We start from the raw sequence: 17,279 nt of genomic DNA, 5'->3' as shown, positions 1-17,279 counted from the left end.
TTACACGAGCAAAGCTGCAGTTTGTTCTTAAGAATTAATTAGACAAAAAGGGGGAAAAAATACTGACCCTATAAAAAAGAGCACCTTACCTCGACTTTCTCCAGCAAGATACTGCAAGGCTGGTAGTACCAACTCCGCCCAGTTGGGGGCCGCAGAGAACCAGCTGTTGAGGGAGCTGGCTGGCGATGACTGCCAATCCAAAACTCGCTCCTCTAGCTGAGGGAAAGCAAAGGCAGAACCCAGTCAGACTTCTCTTCTATACCAGCAATTCCACAGAAGTGCCACAGCAAGCTGGGGCACATGCATCCAGAGTTTGTCCAAGTCACAAAGCAAGTTAACTACAGAGCTTTGAGAGGAACCCAGAGTTGTGCTTCTCAAGCTATAGATCATTTAGATCATTCAGGATTTGAGCACTTTGAAAACTCTGATGTACATCCAACTTTTCCAAAACTCTTACCATGGCAAGGCTAGCCTGACTCTCCAGCAGCAAAATCTCTAATAGAAGAGAAAAAAAGCTGGAAGATATTTCATTGATTCCAAGGCAAGGCTTGAGGTCTTCAAGGGGCCTAATGAGGAAAGAAAACTGTAAGAACCAAAAAGACCAAGAACACATCCCTAGACTGGTTCAGGCCTCCAAACCTCCTACCAGTCATAAAAGAGTTCAAGAAAGCAAACAACACATTTTCCCAGCAGAATCCCTGGGACTCCAGGTATACAAGTCCAACACACAGCTACAACAAGCCCTAGGGGCCAGGGCACGGCCCACAGCTTAACCATTCACCCTGAGAATTACAGAATCTCTGTTGCTCACTTACTCTTCCTTGATAGAAGGAATTGCCAGTGGAGAGGGGGCCTGTGAGAGAGGTGCAACCCCATCAGTATTGCTTAGAGGCTCAGCCAGATCATCTGCCTCTGATTTGATCGTTTTTATTTTCTTCTTCTTCTTTTCCTCTTTTTCCTTAACCTTTTTTTTAAGGACAGCCAAGTCATATAAGGCTGAGAAGGAAAATTAACACAAGTCACAGAAATATATCTCCTACACAGGGAAATGACAGGTCTTATCTGCATATTCTTTTCCCAAGGCCCACCAAAGACAGAAAAGTCTCAGTAGTAAAACACTCAACGAAACCAAATTCAATGAGTGATCTACAGATTTGTTTTTGTATGTTTGTTTGTTTGTTTGTTTGGGAGACAAGATCTCACTCTGTTGCCCAGGCTGGAATGCAATGGTGCAATCATAGCTCACTATAACCTCAACCTCCCTGGCTCAAGCAAGCCTCCCGCCTCAGCCTTCCAAGTACACAGCTTAGTTTTATTATTTATTAAAGAGCTGATGCTCTGCTGTACCGATTTTAAATTCATTTCCCACCTGTAAGCCCATAAGAGGTAATAATAAAGGTTACTGGAATGAAGGCAGCCACAGTTTCATTTATTTTTGCCATATGTGATAGGCTCATGCAACTTAACACCACAGTCAGGTGAAGGCTCCTCGAGAGGGCCCAGTCATTTACCTGCGAGAGAGCCCTTCCTGCCAGCATTGACTCGAGTCATGATGTCATTGAGGGTCAGGTCCCCTGTCAAAAGGTCCGGGTGATCCTAGATGTGATACCCAGAAATTTGGTCACAGAGGCCCAAAAAAGAGCAAAAACTGAGGTGACTTTGCCAATTTATGTAACAATTAAGTGTTAGGCATATTTGGGGAAATCACATTGAATTAAAAATACAGAGAGATAAAACTATTATTTTTCCCCTATCCTATCCCCATCTAACTACTTGATGCTGGTGCACAGAACCCAGTTCCAATCTTTCTACCGTACACTATTTATTACAAAGCTCTTCTGCATTCCTCGTCTCATGTGGTTTGCAAACAGTCTCTTTAAGCATTGTTTTACAAAGTCTGGAAACGGGGCTTAGAGAAGTATCACAGTAACTAGAAAAGAGAAAGAACTCAGTACTGACTTCCATTGTGGGGTTCTTCCCATTTCACCTCCTAGCCTTATAAGGGCTATCTTTTCTTACCAGAAAGGTATCAACTTTTCTCCACTAAACTCTCTGGCTTGGTGCTAGCTACCTCAACTTGGTACCATGGAATAATGGAAACAGTAAAAAGTGGGACAAGCCCAGGCCCGACTCCTGGCTCCCTAACCTCTCAAGCACAGTTGAGTAGAGACAATGACCCCTATACTTGACAGTGTCACTGTAACAATTAAGGCAGACACTACATTCAGCAGGCCTTGGGAAGTCAAAGCCACCACGCCTCATGTTGTTGACATTAGCTAGCCTCGCCAGCTGCTCCTGTGCTCACAATGGTAAGGCGGGCACAGAGACGAGGCAGTAACACCCCATATCTCCCTCAGGACAGCCAATCCTGAGACATCAGGCTGAAAACCACACGGCCACACGCCCTTCCCATCTTACTGGCTGATGTTTCCGCTTCTCATGGTGCTTCTTTAACATTATCTTCAGGTCACTGTCCCCCAGTTCTATTTTATCTGAGAAAACAAACCAAACCACATTCACTACCATGATTCTCCAATTTACATCTTTCTGGTTACTTATGACAATCAAAAGTAAGATATTTCTGAGTTTCCCTTCTGACACATGTGAACTCCAAGTTCCAAAAATCTTTAAAGTCACCGGATCAATGCTTCCACTTTTCCATACATTGGTAATAAATGACTTCAGTGACTCTGCTGGTCCTAAAACACACTTAAGGTTCTTAACATTCTTCTTTGCTTCCTATTTCGAATAAAAACTCTTCTCCAAACTCACAGACACTCTGGATAATTCCCTGGCTCTGGTTATCCCTTTGTCCTCTTACTCAACCGTCCCTTTGTACTGCTGTTTCAAGATTCTGCTTCCTGCTGGGCACAGTGGCTCACGCCTGTAATCCCAGCACTCTGGGAGGCGAGGCAAGTGGATCACCTGAGATCAGGAGATCAAAACCAGCCTGGCCAACATGGATAAACCCTGTCTCTACTAAATACAAATTTAGCCAGGCGTGGTGGCGCACGCCTGGAATCCCAGCTACTAGGGAGGCTGAGGCAAAAGAACGGCTTGAAACCAGGAGGTGGAGGTTGTGGTAAGCTAACATCATGCCACTGCACTCCAGCCTGGGCAAAAAGAGTGAAACTGTCCCAAAACAAAAAAGATTCTGCTTTCTTTAGCTCAAAATATTGGCTTCTGAGGAAAAATTTTAAAACAAAGGAAAAAGGCCCGACATGGTGACTCACGCCTGTAATCCCGGAACTTTGGGAGGCCGAGGGGCAAGGCAGGCAGATCACGAGGTAAGGAGATCGAGACCATCCTGGCTAACACAAAATACTAGCTGGGAATGGTGGCACACGCCTGTAGTCCCAGTTACTCAGGAGGCTGAGGCAGGATAATCGCTTGAACCTGGGAGGCAGAAGTTGCAGTGAGCCGAGATCGCACCACTGCACTCCAGCCTGGGTGACAGGGTGAGACCCCATTTAAAAAAGGAAAAAAAAAAAAAAGGAAAAAAGTCAGGCCTATCTCCAGATATTTAAAAAATGGTACAAAAACTTTACTTTAAAAAAAAAAAAAAAATCACCTAGTTCTAGGGAGCTTTGTTTTCCTGGCAGGTAGGAATCTGCCCCCACCTCCCTCTAAAGGATCTCAGGTCTCCACTGGAACGTCCCAGAATGGTGATGGCGGCAGCTCGGTTCTCACCTGCAGTTTTCATATCCGTGGTTGAAAGCGTGGGTACCACCCTCAGTGGCACCGCAGGACTAGGGGAACGCGCTGGAGAGCTCGGAAGCCATGAGCTGAGATCTTCAAAAGAAAATTGTTCTTGTAAATCCAACGTGGCTGTGGACTCCAATAGGGGAGATTGGGTAAGTGGCCATTCGGGTTCAACAAGGCTAAGCCAACAACATGGAGGCCAGGGTGCCATACTCCTTTCTGACCCTTTCCCAGAGGAGCTGCAGCACACTTAGGCCATCTAACGGCTGTTCCAGGAAGACAGACTTCAACAGAGTGCTGGGGTCGCACTGCAGCAGGCCAACAGCCTACTACTCTCCTGTAAGGGGAAAACGGTTCTCTCAAGTGGCAAATGGGACCAGTCAGGCCCACTGTGGAGAGCCCTGCCATGCAGGGAGTTGTCCAGTGGGCTCTCATCTAAGCTCAAATGCCACACGGCCATGAGGGTGAAAAGGCCATATAGTCACTCTCCATCTGATGGCAATGTCTCAGCAACCCAAAGACCAAGGCCTTCTAAGTCCCGCTAACCACCCCAGACCAGACAACTCAGAGGGTTTCTTTCCTGGGGAGATAAATGGCTACCACTGGCTCCAACCGGACAAGCAGCCGGGATCAATCCAATCCCCCAGCTAACTCAAGTGCCCAAGGACACTCACCCTCTTCATCAGATGACAGGGCTGTGTCACCACACTCCTCTTTCACTTCCCTCAAGACCTTCAAGTAGCGCTGCTGGGTCCGCCACTCACGCTCCTCAGGTGAGCGGGATGGTGAAGGGCGTTTCTGCCGGAAGGGAAGGGCTGGGCCGCTCCTCCGCGCCATCTCCAGCAGATCCTAGGAAGAGATCAGGTGAGGGTGCACGTCATCATCCAAGTCCTGGTATGGAACAATGAACACTCTACAAGTCTACATTTTCTTCTCTTCGGGGTTAAGCCCAACCCTCACCCTCCAGATCGCAAAGAAAGATGCACATACATTAATACATCCAAATAAGAAGAATCTATATTGATTACATGATGAAAAATCCCAAGTGCTGAAGTACTCCACCAGGAATACTTTTTTATACTAGACACCCAAGTATTTCTATGCCAAAGCTTAAAGAATCACTTAAAATCCAAACAACTTTTGCCTCTAAGAATTTTCAGGTTGGTCCAGACCAGGGACCACTGGGCCTGTTATGCTACCATCCATCACAGCATTCAGAAGCCCGTGCACACCTTCACGTTCATTCCCAGGAATCCTGCTTTCCCTTAACAACCCATGATGGATCCAAAATCCATCTTTTATCTGGGTAAATACTGAAGCTACTATAATTTCAACAATTTTAAGAAGCACATTTTTTCACATATTAACATCTCTGAAATCAGGACACATCTAAAGTTTACCATAAGAAAGGATGGCATAGCTTAAATGTGTCATAGATTAACTGGTAGCATTTTTTTCTTAGTGGCAATTTTTGCATTTTGCACCTGGATTGCTTCTTTAAGTCATGATACCTGTGAGTTCACTGCCCATATTTTATATCAAGGTGCCAGTACTACTTACACTCCGGGAAGCAAGTATTTGCTTCAGCAGCCGATGGAAATACTGCTGCTGGGAGTTGAGGTAGCGCTTGTACTGTGACTTGAAGCACAGCTGCCGGTACTTGACCACCTCAGGGTTAAAGTGTCCATCTTAAAAAAAACAGAGGTACAACCATATATAAATCAGTCAACAAATCTATTTAATGAATGCTTAACATGGTAAACTTTGTACCACAAAACTTAAAGGAAAAGTAAACATTTAAGAGAATCAGGAAAGAGAACCAAAAGTAAAAGCATGCTGAGAAGCAATGACAGCTGATTTAAGGCTGACAACCATTAACAGCCACAGTAACATACTGTCTTCAGCAACACTCAAACTGATACACGGCATGGGTCAGAGTGGAATAGGCAGGAAGTCCTGCCTTGACATTCCTCGCTTGTATCCTTACCAGACTACCATACTATTTCGGGGGAAACATGCCAACACAAGAGACAATGCTACCATTATGAAAGGTCCTATACAGAGTCCCTCTAAAGCCAAGTGGGTCTCCCTGTCTTCTGCTCTATGAGAGGAACAGTGCACCTTCATCTGTAGTGAAGCAGATCTCTGTTAACCACAGAGGGGAATTCCTTTGTACACTAATAACTCACCAAAGGAAAGAATGCTCATTTTATTTTGAACGCTTACAATAATGAGATTTAAGATGATAAGCCTACTCTCTCTGGTCATTAGCAGCTGTCAAGTTGTCGAGTTTAATAGAACTCAAGGAACAAGCAATGGGGAAAGGATTCCCTGTTTAATAAATGGTGTTGGGAAAACTGGCTAGCCATGTGCAGAAAGCAGAAACTGGATTCCTTCCTGACACCTTACACTAAAATTAACTCCAGATGGATTAACGACTTAAACGTAAGACCTAACACCATAAGAACCCTAGAAGAAAATCTAGGCAAAACCACTCAGGACATAGGCGTAGGCAAAGACTTCATGACCAAAACACCAAAAGCATTGGCAACAAAAGCCAAAATAGACAAATGGGACCTAATCAAACTCCACAGCTTCTGCACGGCAAAAGAAACAGTCATTAGAGTGAATCGGCAACCAACAGAATGGGAAAAAATTTTTGCAGTCTACCCATCTGACAAAGGGCTGATATCCAGAATTTACAAAGAACTAAAACAGATTTACAAGAAAAAAAACAAGCCCATTCAAAAGTGGGCGAAAGATATGAACAGATGCTTTACAAAAGAAGACATACATGAGGCCAACAAACATATGAAAAAATGCTCATCATCACTGGTCATCAGAGAAATGCAAATCAAAACTACACTGAGATACCATCTCACGCCAGTTCGAATGGCAATCATTAAAAAATCTGGAGACAACAGATGCTGGAGAGGATGTGGAGAAATAGGAACACTTTTACACTGTTGGTGGGAATGTAAATTAGTTCAACCATTGCGGAAGACAGTGTGGCGATTCCTTAAGGACCTAGAAATAGAAATTCCATTTGACCCAGCAATCCCATTACTGGGTATATATCCAAAGGATTATAAATCATTCTACTATAAGGACACATGCACACGAATGTTCATTGCTGCACTGTTTACAATAGCAAAGACCTGGAACCAACCCAAATGCCCAGCGATGATAGACTGGACAGGGAAAATGTGGCACATATATACCATGGAATATTATGCAGCCATCAAAAACGATGAGTTCGTGTCCTTTGTAGGGACATGGATGAACCTGGAAACCATCATTCTCAGCAAACTGACACAAGAGCAGAAAATCAAACACCGCATGTTCTTACTCATAGGCGGGTGTTCAACAATGAGAACACATGGACACAGGGAGGGGGGCACTACACACTGGGGTCTGTTGGGGGGAAATAGGGGAGGGACAGTGCGAGGTAGGGAGTTGGGGAGAGATAGCATGGGGAGAAATGCCAGATATAGATGAAGGGGAGGAAGGCAGCAAATCACACTGCCATGTGTGTACCTATGCAACTGTCTTGCATGTTCTTCAAATGTACCCCAAAACCTAAAGTGCAATAAAAAAAAAAGAAAAAAAGAACTGGCCGGGCACGGTGGCTCAAGCCTGTAATCCCAGCACTTTGGGAGGCCGAGGCGGGTGGATTACGAGGTCAAGAGATCGAGACCATCCTGGTCAACATGGTGAAACCCCATCTCTACTAAAAATACAAAAATTAGCTGGGCATGGTGGCACGTGCCTGTAATCCCAGCTACTCAGGAGGCTGAGGCAGGAGAATTGCCTGAACCCAGGAGGCGGAGGTTGCGGTGAGCCAAGATCGCACCATTGCACTCCAGCCTGGGAAACAAGAGCGAAACTCCGTTTTAAAAAAAAAAAGAAAAAAGAAAAAAAGAACTAAAGGAGTGGTGCTGCCCATTCAGGGTCTCATGCCAGAATAAAGTCACCCTGGAAAGGAAGGGGAAGAGGCTTCCTTTGCTCCTCTCCATGGTACAGGGAGCAAACTGGAATTTAAAGAGTAGTCCAAACCATTTTGCAACCCCCAATACAATAACTGATGCAACTGAGAATCACCCATGGAAGCAAAAACCACTGGGAAAAACAAAGGCTTTGGAAAATGAGATTATCACATGATCCCAAAGTATCATCCCACACTGCTTCTTAATTATAAAGTGGAAAAAGTACCCTTACAAGCAAGAGGTATCACAGACACCACTTAAGTGATCAAATGTGGCTTTACCAAAATGGAAACATTGACACTATGTGCTTCTTGAGGTGATGCAATGGGAAAGACCACATCTCCTGCATCATATTCTTACCAAAAGCCTTTAACCCAATCTAACCATGAGAAAACAAAATGACAAATATCCCCAGAAGCAGGACACTGTATGATTCAAGTGTCCTGGCTCTTCAAGAATGTCAGTGTACTAGAAGACAAAAACAAAGGGGCAAAAGGCCCTAGATTCAAAAAGCTAAGGAGACAGAAGGCCTAAGCACAATCCGTGAACCCTGAACAGATCCTGGATTTAAACAGCCACTATAAAAGACACTGCAGGCCAGGCACGGTGGCTCATGCCCACAATCCCAGCACTTTGGGAGGCCAAGGAGGGTGGATCACCTGAGCTCAGGAGTTCAAGACCAGCCTGACCAACATGGAGAAACCTCGTCTCTACTATAAAAAAAAAACAAAATTAGCCAGGTGTGGTGGCAATGACTATAATCCCAGCTACTCAGGAGGCTGAGGTAGGAGAATCACCTGAATCCGGGAGGCGGAGGTTGCAGTGAGCCAAGATGGCACCACTGCACTCCAGCCTGGGCAACAAAAGGAAAACTCCATCTCAAAAAAAAAAAAAAGGACATTGCAGGAAAAATTTAGAAAATTTGAACATGAAATAGCCTATGATATTATCTGCTCAGTGTAAAATTCCTTGAGTGTGGTAACAGGACTGTGATGATATGGGAGAGTGTCTAAGAGACATGTACATGCTGAAGTGCTTGGCAGTGAAGTGTCACATTTTCTGCAGCAAAAAGTGTACGTGTACCTAAACACACACACATCAAACATACGTACGTGCAAGAAAGCAAATGGCAAGCTGTTTCTAAAATTTTTTTAAAGACCAGGCATACAGGGCACCTCTAGCATGCTGGAAATGTTTTATTTTTTGATGCAGGTGCTGGTTACACAGCTGAGTTCATATTATGTATTTTCCATACGAATCAATACATTTTTATTTTCTAAAACACAGCCTAGACAGCAAAGTGTTACAAAATACCGCTCTCTGCTGGCTCAGTATCTGTATATGAAGATAAAGAGAAGAAAAGGAAAAAAGGAATACCCACATAATGTTTGCCCATCCACTGCCCCTGTCAAAGAATATCGAGCTACAAACCTCGGAAAAGCTTCTGAGCAATGTGCAGAGGGTTTCCAAAGCGGAAGTTCTCCCCACTGAACAGGGCTAAGATGAGTTCATTCTGCTGCTCAACGCTGTCTTCAGGAAAGTGAGGCAGAAACTGCTGGAGGTGTTCACGTTGAGAGTCACTTAACACTTCCTGCCACGTGGAGAGGCTGACAACATCAAAGAAGATCTCAGGCTAGGAGAAACAGAAAAAGTAAACAAAAGGAAAATACATTTGTAAGTTTTTTATATGTGTGTATACACAAAACATTACATAATATATATAAGATTTACCAATTTAATCATTTTTAAGTGTAGAGATCAGTGGCTTTAAGTGCATTCACATTTGCTGTGCAACTATCACTACCAAGTTTTTACGTTTTTTAAATAAACTAAAATTCCAATGCTCTTGAGATTATTAGACTACATATGAGCCACAGTCTTTATATCCAACAGTAAATAACAATCCAGAGGAAAATTATTTTAGTAGAGAATCCCACTTGGAAGCCTTCTCTGCCAACAAGGGTATGAGGGTGTGGCAGGAAAAGGTTAACACAAAAGCAATGAACTTGAGGAGCTAAAGTCACCAGCTAAGAGTGAAAAGAAACAGGATAGCGTTCACTTTCAACTCACAAGTTATGTGGATACCTTGCATGAGCAAAATACTAACTTGGCCTGGAATATGTATGGTCTGAGGTGGGGAACAATTAAATATGCAGTTACAAAGTAGTTAAAGAACTGCTGATGTGTGTAGAAGCAAACATCCCGCATATACAATGTCAGAGAACACTCACCAAAAAACGTTTAAGACAAGACAGGGAAAAAGAAAGACAAAAAAGATGGCGAGGAAGGTACCTGTGGGGGAACAGAGAGGGAGAAGACAGGAGGGGGTACACGGCGGGCTTCAGTGGTCTTGCTAGTGTTCCCACCCTAACTGAAGGCTATATGCATGTTTTATTATTGTTTTACCTGTGTGTATATATGCATCTTATAGACTCTTAAGTGTAATACATTTCTTTTTTTTTTTTTTTTTAAAGAGTTCAGGCATTATTTGGCTAGAGCAAGGACAGGGAGGGAGGCGGAGGCAGCAGACAGCAGAAAGATACAAAAGGGAGTTGTGACTTTATCCTAAGGACAATGGAGAGCCACTAAAGGGTTTCAGCAGCAAACAACCCAGAAATCCAACCACCTATCCCAGGTATCTTTGCATGAATGTATCAAAAACACCTCAGTCCCAATGCCTAGAATCTTCCCCTGCATTTTTGCATACCATTTTATTCCTAGCTTCTAGCTCAGTGTCTGGCATACAGGTGCCTAATGGAACAAGTGTTTGCTGACTACATGAGTAACATAAAGGGACTGCTCTGAAAGAGCATGCCCAGAAAACATGGATGTGAAGTATATACACCAACTGCAGTACAGCTGTTACTACAGCGGAGAGAGGATCAGAGAACAGCACACTGGTGGCTTTCATTTTATCCATAATATTTGACATACTACGAAAGAAGAATGTGAAACAAATAAACTAAATAATCCCTTATAAGACTGGAGGACGCACAGATGACCGTTTGCTATATCATGCTCCACACCTGTATGTTCAAAATATGGCAAAACCAGAGAAATACAGAATTAAATGAATGTTTTCATGTATATAGTGGCTTGCAGATAATAAGCATTTAATAAACAGTAGCCACCTTAATAATGATTATACATCGTGCCTATGAAAGTGGTCAAAAACAAGCTGCCATCCTATCCCAGGACATGTGCTATTATTGAGTAGATGGTTACCTTATGGATTCAGAAATATGTGTAGACTTTATTTAATGTTCCACAACATGGTAACCATTTTAATGTTAATCGCACATATATAATTCTGCTTTTGAAATACACTTTTTTAATGTTTATTTTCTATTAGTTAAGTGGCTTTATTGATATAATTGAACATAACAATGTATAACATTTATTAGTTTCCCACTGAAAAACTTCCCAGTGAAACTGTTTCCAGTAGAACACAGGTCCAGGCATTAAGCATTTCCAATAATGTTCTATGTTTGAAAAGGTGGTGGTGACCTGAACCAGAGGCCTTGTCCATGCTTGCAATGGGACTCAATATTATCCTGCTGGGCAAAAGAAACAGCTAACAGATATAACCGTACTATGACTGAAAAAAGCCAGGAGCACAAAAGATGCCAGATAGCCCACTGGTTGAAAATAAGAGCAGACACCACTACCTCTCCCATGTACCAATATGCTCTGAATCTAAAATAAGCCCTGGCAGCAAACTAAGAATGACAGTCTATTTCCTATGGTTCATTAAGTTTGGGCTCCACAGATAACACTGTCAGGAAAGCAGCTATAGCTTAAGGGGTCTGGACATTCGCTCATCCAAACATAAACAACGATCAGCTCATTCAGATTCCTGGGTCCCTACTCAGTTGTTGGGATGAGAGCAAGCATGGGGCAATCTAGGCCTGGGACGAACAATCCCAGGCTATGATGAATTCCCTGAGTCACCAGGACCCTCAGGGGCTTAAGGCCCTAAACAGAAATTCCACTGCCAGCCTTAGCACCATTAGCAGTATTGTAGTGGCCTCCACTACACTCTACTGCCAATCAATCCATAACCACAGTGTACACCCTCTTCGCGACTGCATTTTTAGACCACATATCAAATTATTAATGTGAACCTAACTACATTTACTGATAAACATGCACTTCATAAATATCACAGAATGAAGTGTCTCAAATAGTTGAAAAGAACCTAACAAATAAAGGGACCTAACCCTAAGTTTAAAACAAAAGCATTTAAAAGAAATACTGCAACTATTAACTAAAAGATTTAATAACATAGTAAGACACTGGGTCAGGGAGGGATTAAATGCCAAATATTTCACAGTGAGGATTAAGTACTCATAACGCTCTCCTGGTTTTAGTAGAAAAGATACCCCACTTACATATTTTCTTATATTTGTTTTCCAATATTTCTTCCCCTCTACTATGTATTTTTTTCTATTTTTAATTATTATTTCAGTAGTATTGGGGGAACAGATGGTGTCTGGTTACATGGGTAGGTTCTTCAGTGGTTATTTCTGAGATTCTCGTGCGCCCATCCCTCAAGCAGTGTACACTGCACCCAATGTGTAGTCTTTTACCCCTCACAACACTCCCATCCCTCCCCCCGAAGTCCCAAGTCTATTATCATTCTTATGCCTTTGCGTCCTCAAAATTTAGCTCCCACTTACAAGTGAGAACATAGGATATTTGGTTTTCCATTCCTGAGCTACTTCACTTAGAATAATGACCTCCAACTTCATCCAGTTTGCTGTAAATGCCATTATTTCATTCCTTTTTATGGCTGAATAGTATTCCATGGTTAAAATATAAAACTTTTTTAAATGGATGAAAATTATCTTGTTAAAAATAGGGGCAAGGCGCAGTGGCTCACGCCTATAATCCCAGCATTTTGGGAGGCCGAGGCTGGCGGATCACAAGATCAGGCATTCAAGACCAGCCTGACCAACATGGTGAAACCCCATCTCTACTAAAAATACAGAAATTAGCCAGGCATGGTGGCATGCGCCTGTAATCACAGCTACTTGGGAGGCTGAGGCAGGAGAACTGCTTGAACCTGGGAGACGAAGGTTGCAGTGAGCTGAGATCATGCCGCTGCACTCCAGTGTGAGTGACAGAGCAAGACTCTGTCTCAAAAAGAAAATAATAATAATAGGGTTTATATCACATTATCAAGTTATTTTGACATGGTTTCTTTCTTTTTTTGAGACAGAGTCTCACTCTGTCATCCACACTGGAGTGCAGTGGTGTGATACCAGCTCACCGCAACCCCCTCCTCCTGGGTTCAAGCGATTCTCCTTCCTCAGCCTCCCAACTAGCTGGGATTACAGGCACCCACCATCACACCTGGCTAATTTTTGTATTTTTAATAGAGACAGGGTTTCACTATGTTGGCCAGGCTGGTCTCGAATTCGACCTCAGGTGATCCACCAGCCTTGGCCTCCCAAAGTGCTGGGATTATAGGTGTGAGCCACCTCACCCAGCCTTAAACTTATGATTTTCACATCCTTTTTGTTTTTTTAATTGTATTTGGGCTCTGCGGTACATGTGCACGTCCTGCATCCTGCAGGATTGTTGCATAGGTACATGCATGCCATGGTGGTTTGCTGTCTCCCTCCCCACCCCCCCCCCCCCCCCCCCCCCCTTTTTTCATCAAGCCATTTTTCCCCGGGTTCCCCTTTTTTTTTTTTTTTTTTTTTGAGACGGAGTCTTGCTCTTGTTGCCCAGGCTGGAGTGTAGCAGCACAATCTCAGCTCACTGCAACCTCCACCTCCCAGGGTCAAGCAATTCTCCTGCCTCAGTCTCCTAAGGAGCTGGGATTACAGGCGATAAACACCAAACCCGGCTAATTTTTATATTTTTAGTGGAGACGGAGTTTTGTCATGTTAGCCAGGCTGGTCTTGCACTCCTGACCTTGTGAACTGCCCACCTCAGCCTCCCAAAGGGGCCGGAATTACAGGCCTGAGCCAAGCGCCCAGCCAACATGTTATTAAACATGCAGAACATAACTTATGTTTTCCTCCTTAATCAGAATATTAAATAGGCTCTAGACTTAAAAAAAAAAAAAAAAGATAAGAGATCAGGCTGCCTACAATGTAGAAAATGAACAAAAGGGAGCACAAAAGACTGAAAATGTAGAGTGGAAAAGGTTTCCCCTAACTGTTACAAGGAAGCTGACAGAGAGGAAAAGGTCGCAACCATGTTATTACTCACATCCTCCAGAAGGTCCTCAGGCAGACTAACTCTGGTTCCTCCCAGGAGGCAATCCTCCATGATACGCGTGCCATGGCCATCTCCACATGGACCAAGTTCCAGGGGATCTGTCAGCATATGGTCTAAGGAATCCATCGTTTCTTCTCCACAGGTACTCTGGACAAAGACATGCATCTTGAGACAGAAAGGCAGAAATTCCAGGGATATAGTTGACGCTAACACTCCAGAAAAACATTCAACCTCCAGCCTGTTCTTACACCTTATCCTTGCACCTAATTACAGCTAAACAGCTCTTCTCCCACCCTTCCACCACAGCATTCCCACTGGAATTTTCAAGTCTTATCTGGAAGAGCTCTTTTCTCAGGATGCTCCTATAGTAACTCCTAAATTCATAAATTTCATATGCCTGCATTTTACAGATGAGTAAAATAAGACTGAGATTAAATGATAAACAAATCACGATCTCTACGTTAGACTTCCCAGACCAATAATCACTCTCCCAATTTCTTTAACAACTGTTTTTTAGCCATTAATTATCTGTTATTGGCTGGGTGCAGCAACTCACGCCTACAATCCCAGCACTTTGAGAGGTCGAGGCAGGCAGACCCCATGAGTCCAAGGGTTCAAGACCAGCCTAGGGAACACGGCAAAACCCCTTCTCTGCAAAAAAATACAAAAATATCAGCCAGGCACGGTGGCGCATGCCTGTAGTCCCAGCTACTCAGGAGGCTGAGGTGGGAGGATCGCTTGAACACAAGAGGCATAGGGTGCAATGAGCCATGATCACTCTACTGTGCACTCCAGTAGAGTTCTGGGCGACAGAAACCCTGTCTCAAAAAGAAAAAAAGAAAGAAAAGAGAAAGAGAAAGTATTATTTGTCGTTCTTTCACAAAACAAAATTTGCTGAAAATTCACATACACTAGTAAAACACAAATGCTAACGGTCACTTTATGAGGTGCTATTAAGAGCCAGGCCTTTCCCATACCTTATTTAATTCCTACAATTGTGCAAAGTAGGGTTATGGGGGTTATTACACCAGAATTAAAACTGAAAATCAGAGGAGGTCAATAACTTGCCCAACCCCAAGGCAATACTGAAACTCAGGTCCGCCTGCAAACCCATGTGCTTAATACTACACACAATACCTGTTGCATAATCTCGAAACATTTAAATAATGAAAAGGAAAGTTACTGATATGACTTTATTAGTCCACATAAATTCCTAAGGTTCCACACACCTGACCATGACAACCAGCAAAGTCAATAGCCAATCTGCCTTTAGTTAGTCCATCTGATCCATATAATCACGTTATTTTTCTCCTTCCTGTAATAACTGAACACTGCTGATCACCTTTAGGAAACTACATATTACAACATTATCAGACTGATGGCTGGGATCAGGTGTAAAATTGACAGCAAGGACTGCACAATGCTAACGGGACCCCAGGGAGCTTAAATTCAATCACTCTACTAACATGTACTAAATCCATCCTTTCCAGCTCCTAATCCTACAAAGTGGGCTAAAAAGCACACTAAAATGAAAAGAAAAAAGGATGTTAACAGTCAAAACACCAGAATTCCAGCCAAGGTCTGTTACTAATTCCCACTAACATTCCACAAATCTTACCACAGCAGGTGTCAATTTCCTTATTTGATGAAGGGGAGCTGGACCAGGTCCTCCCTCCCGTTATTTCCAATTCTGGAATCCTGCAATGAATAATCTCTAGATGAGGAACAGTGTATATTACTTACTACAGGTACTTTTCAAAAATTTTCAAATGATAAAGAACAAATCTAAAGTAACTACATGTAAAATGAAGCATGTTCCACTAAATTATTTCAAGTTCCCTTGAAGAGATTTCAGATCCATGTAAAGACATAGCAGAAACTTTAGAGTTGGGTCAAGGCAGCTGGGTGGTCCCCAAGCAACTGTACCCCACATCCCCCTTCAGCACACGGTGAAATGACATCCTGATTATGCCTAAATAAGTGAAGTGGGTGAGAGGGCACAGAGCTTATGAGTTTAACAGAACTTTAAAATACCAAAAAAAATTGCAGAAGCAACCTGATGCTCAGAATAAAACCTTCTTAACAGAACTAGCATAGAAAAGACTATCAGCTGCAAAGTCAGGGTCCTACCTGCCTCTTAGGAGGTCCATCTCTATTTATACAACTTGCTCACAACTTTCTTCAATGACAGTGCGTGTCTAGCTAAATTTCATCTAGTCCAGTGACAACCTTTGCACTGCCACTATTCTGAACAGGATGTCAAAATACCAAAACCAGGCAATTGCCAGGGAGTCGGACCCCGGAAGCCGAGGATTTCCAGATCTTGGGGCGTCCTGGACCTCTTTACTAGAGAGCAGGAAGGCGTCTCCCCACCGGCTTTTCCTCTGCACCTGGTCTAACTTTCCCCCGGACCCTCCCCAATGCAGAAGGTAAACCCTTGGGTCCTTCTGGAGCAAACGCCGTTTCCAAACCCGTCAACTCCGCAGCAAATCCCCCTCCGGCGCCAGCCCGGCAGGCCCAATCCCGGGGTCCAGTCCTCAGAACCGCACGACTCGGCCCCGCCCCTCCCCCACGCCGTGCCTAACCCTAACCACCCGCCTCCGGCGTCGCCCCGCTCCCAACGCCCCGCTCCCGCTCCCCACGCCCACAGGGATAACGACTTCGCGGACCCAGCCGCCCGCTCCCCAGAAACACTTTAACCCTTTCGTCGCCCCTTGCCGGCCCTCACCTGAACCGCTGGCGCTGGTCCCCTAACCCGCCGCCCCTCTACGGCCGCGGGCTCTCGGACGCGCTCGCTCCCGCAAGGAGTCTGGGTGCGCGCACGCTCCGGGCCCGGGCGGCGGAAGGGGCGGGGCAGCGCAGGGCGGGGTCTGGAGAATGCCGGGGCGGGGCCACAGCGGGCGGGGCCAGGAGCGGCGCGGGCGAGCACGTGGGCTGGCTGGGGTGCCTGCGAGCGGCTGGGCCTGGGAGTGCAGGTTCCAGCCAGTTTGCGCGTCTCACTTGATTTAGGAGCTTCCAGGTCTCACCTGATTTAGGAGCTCCCAGAGGTGCTAGACGGTACCTGTCTTTGCTTGACCGCGAATCAAAGTTCCATAGCCCATGAGCGAAGGCACGTCTATTAGCTGACGTTTGCAGAGAGCATACCCTGCCCCAGTCCCGACGCGAAGCACTTTCTCTCCACCGTCTTTGTGCTGCGGCGCCGGGAGATTTTAGAGCCCATTTTACAGTTGAGGACAGAATGCGACCTAGGCCTGTGCCTTGGAGTTCCCTCATTCCTCCTTCCCGTCCCCGGGCCCTCGATGTCCAGAAAGAAAGTACACACATCGATGGATCACATTTTAAGTCAAACTCCGTCATATT

The 17,279-nt window shown here is 44.4% G+C and overlaps 1 protein-coding gene across 10 annotated transcripts in view; it reads right to left on the bottom strand.

The window, feature by feature from the left end:
* Window positions 1-16,746, bottom strand: part of NFRKB (nuclear factor related to kappaB binding protein) — a 35,889-nt gene extending 19,143 nt beyond the window's left edge. For 2 of the 10 annotated variants that reach the window (XM_032284991.1, XM_032284986.1), the window contains exons 1-12: window positions 16,648-16,726; window positions 15,538-15,617; window positions 13,911-14,084; window positions 9,120-9,321; window positions 5,263-5,390; window positions 4,377-4,551; window positions 3,691-3,828; window positions 2,419-2,492; window positions 1,512-1,596; window positions 816-996; window positions 458-566; window positions 90-216 (exon numbers count right to left, since the gene is read on the bottom strand). In XM_032284991.1, the coding sequence (XP_032140882.1) occupies window positions 90-216; window positions 458-566; window positions 816-996; window positions 1,512-1,596; window positions 2,419-2,492; window positions 3,691-3,828; window positions 4,377-4,551; window positions 5,263-5,390; window positions 9,120-9,321; window positions 13,911-14,084 (1,393 nt within the window). In that variant the 5' untranslated portion in view covers window positions 15,538-15,617; window positions 16,648-16,726. Of the gene's footprint in view, window positions 1-89; window positions 217-457; window positions 567-815; window positions 997-1,511; window positions 1,597-2,418; window positions 2,493-3,690; window positions 3,829-4,376; window positions 4,552-5,262; window positions 5,391-9,119; window positions 9,322-13,910; window positions 14,085-15,148; window positions 15,272-15,537; window positions 15,618-16,647 lie in introns of all 10 variants that reach the window. The other 8 variants (XM_032284981.1, XM_032284989.1, XM_032284983.1 and 5 more) reach the window with 8 other exon arrangements.
* Window positions 16,747-17,279: the final 533 nt, after the last annotated feature.

Source organism: Sapajus apella, unplaced genomic scaffold (genome assembly GCF_009761245.1).
Source record: "Sapajus apella isolate SASKATOON/1434 unplaced genomic scaffold, GSC_monkey_1.0 scaffold16, whole genome shotgun sequence".
Taxonomy (NCBI): domain Eukaryota; kingdom Metazoa; phylum Chordata; class Mammalia; order Primates; family Cebidae; genus Sapajus; species Sapajus apella.
This window is presented reverse-complemented; position numbering and strand designations above follow the sequence as displayed.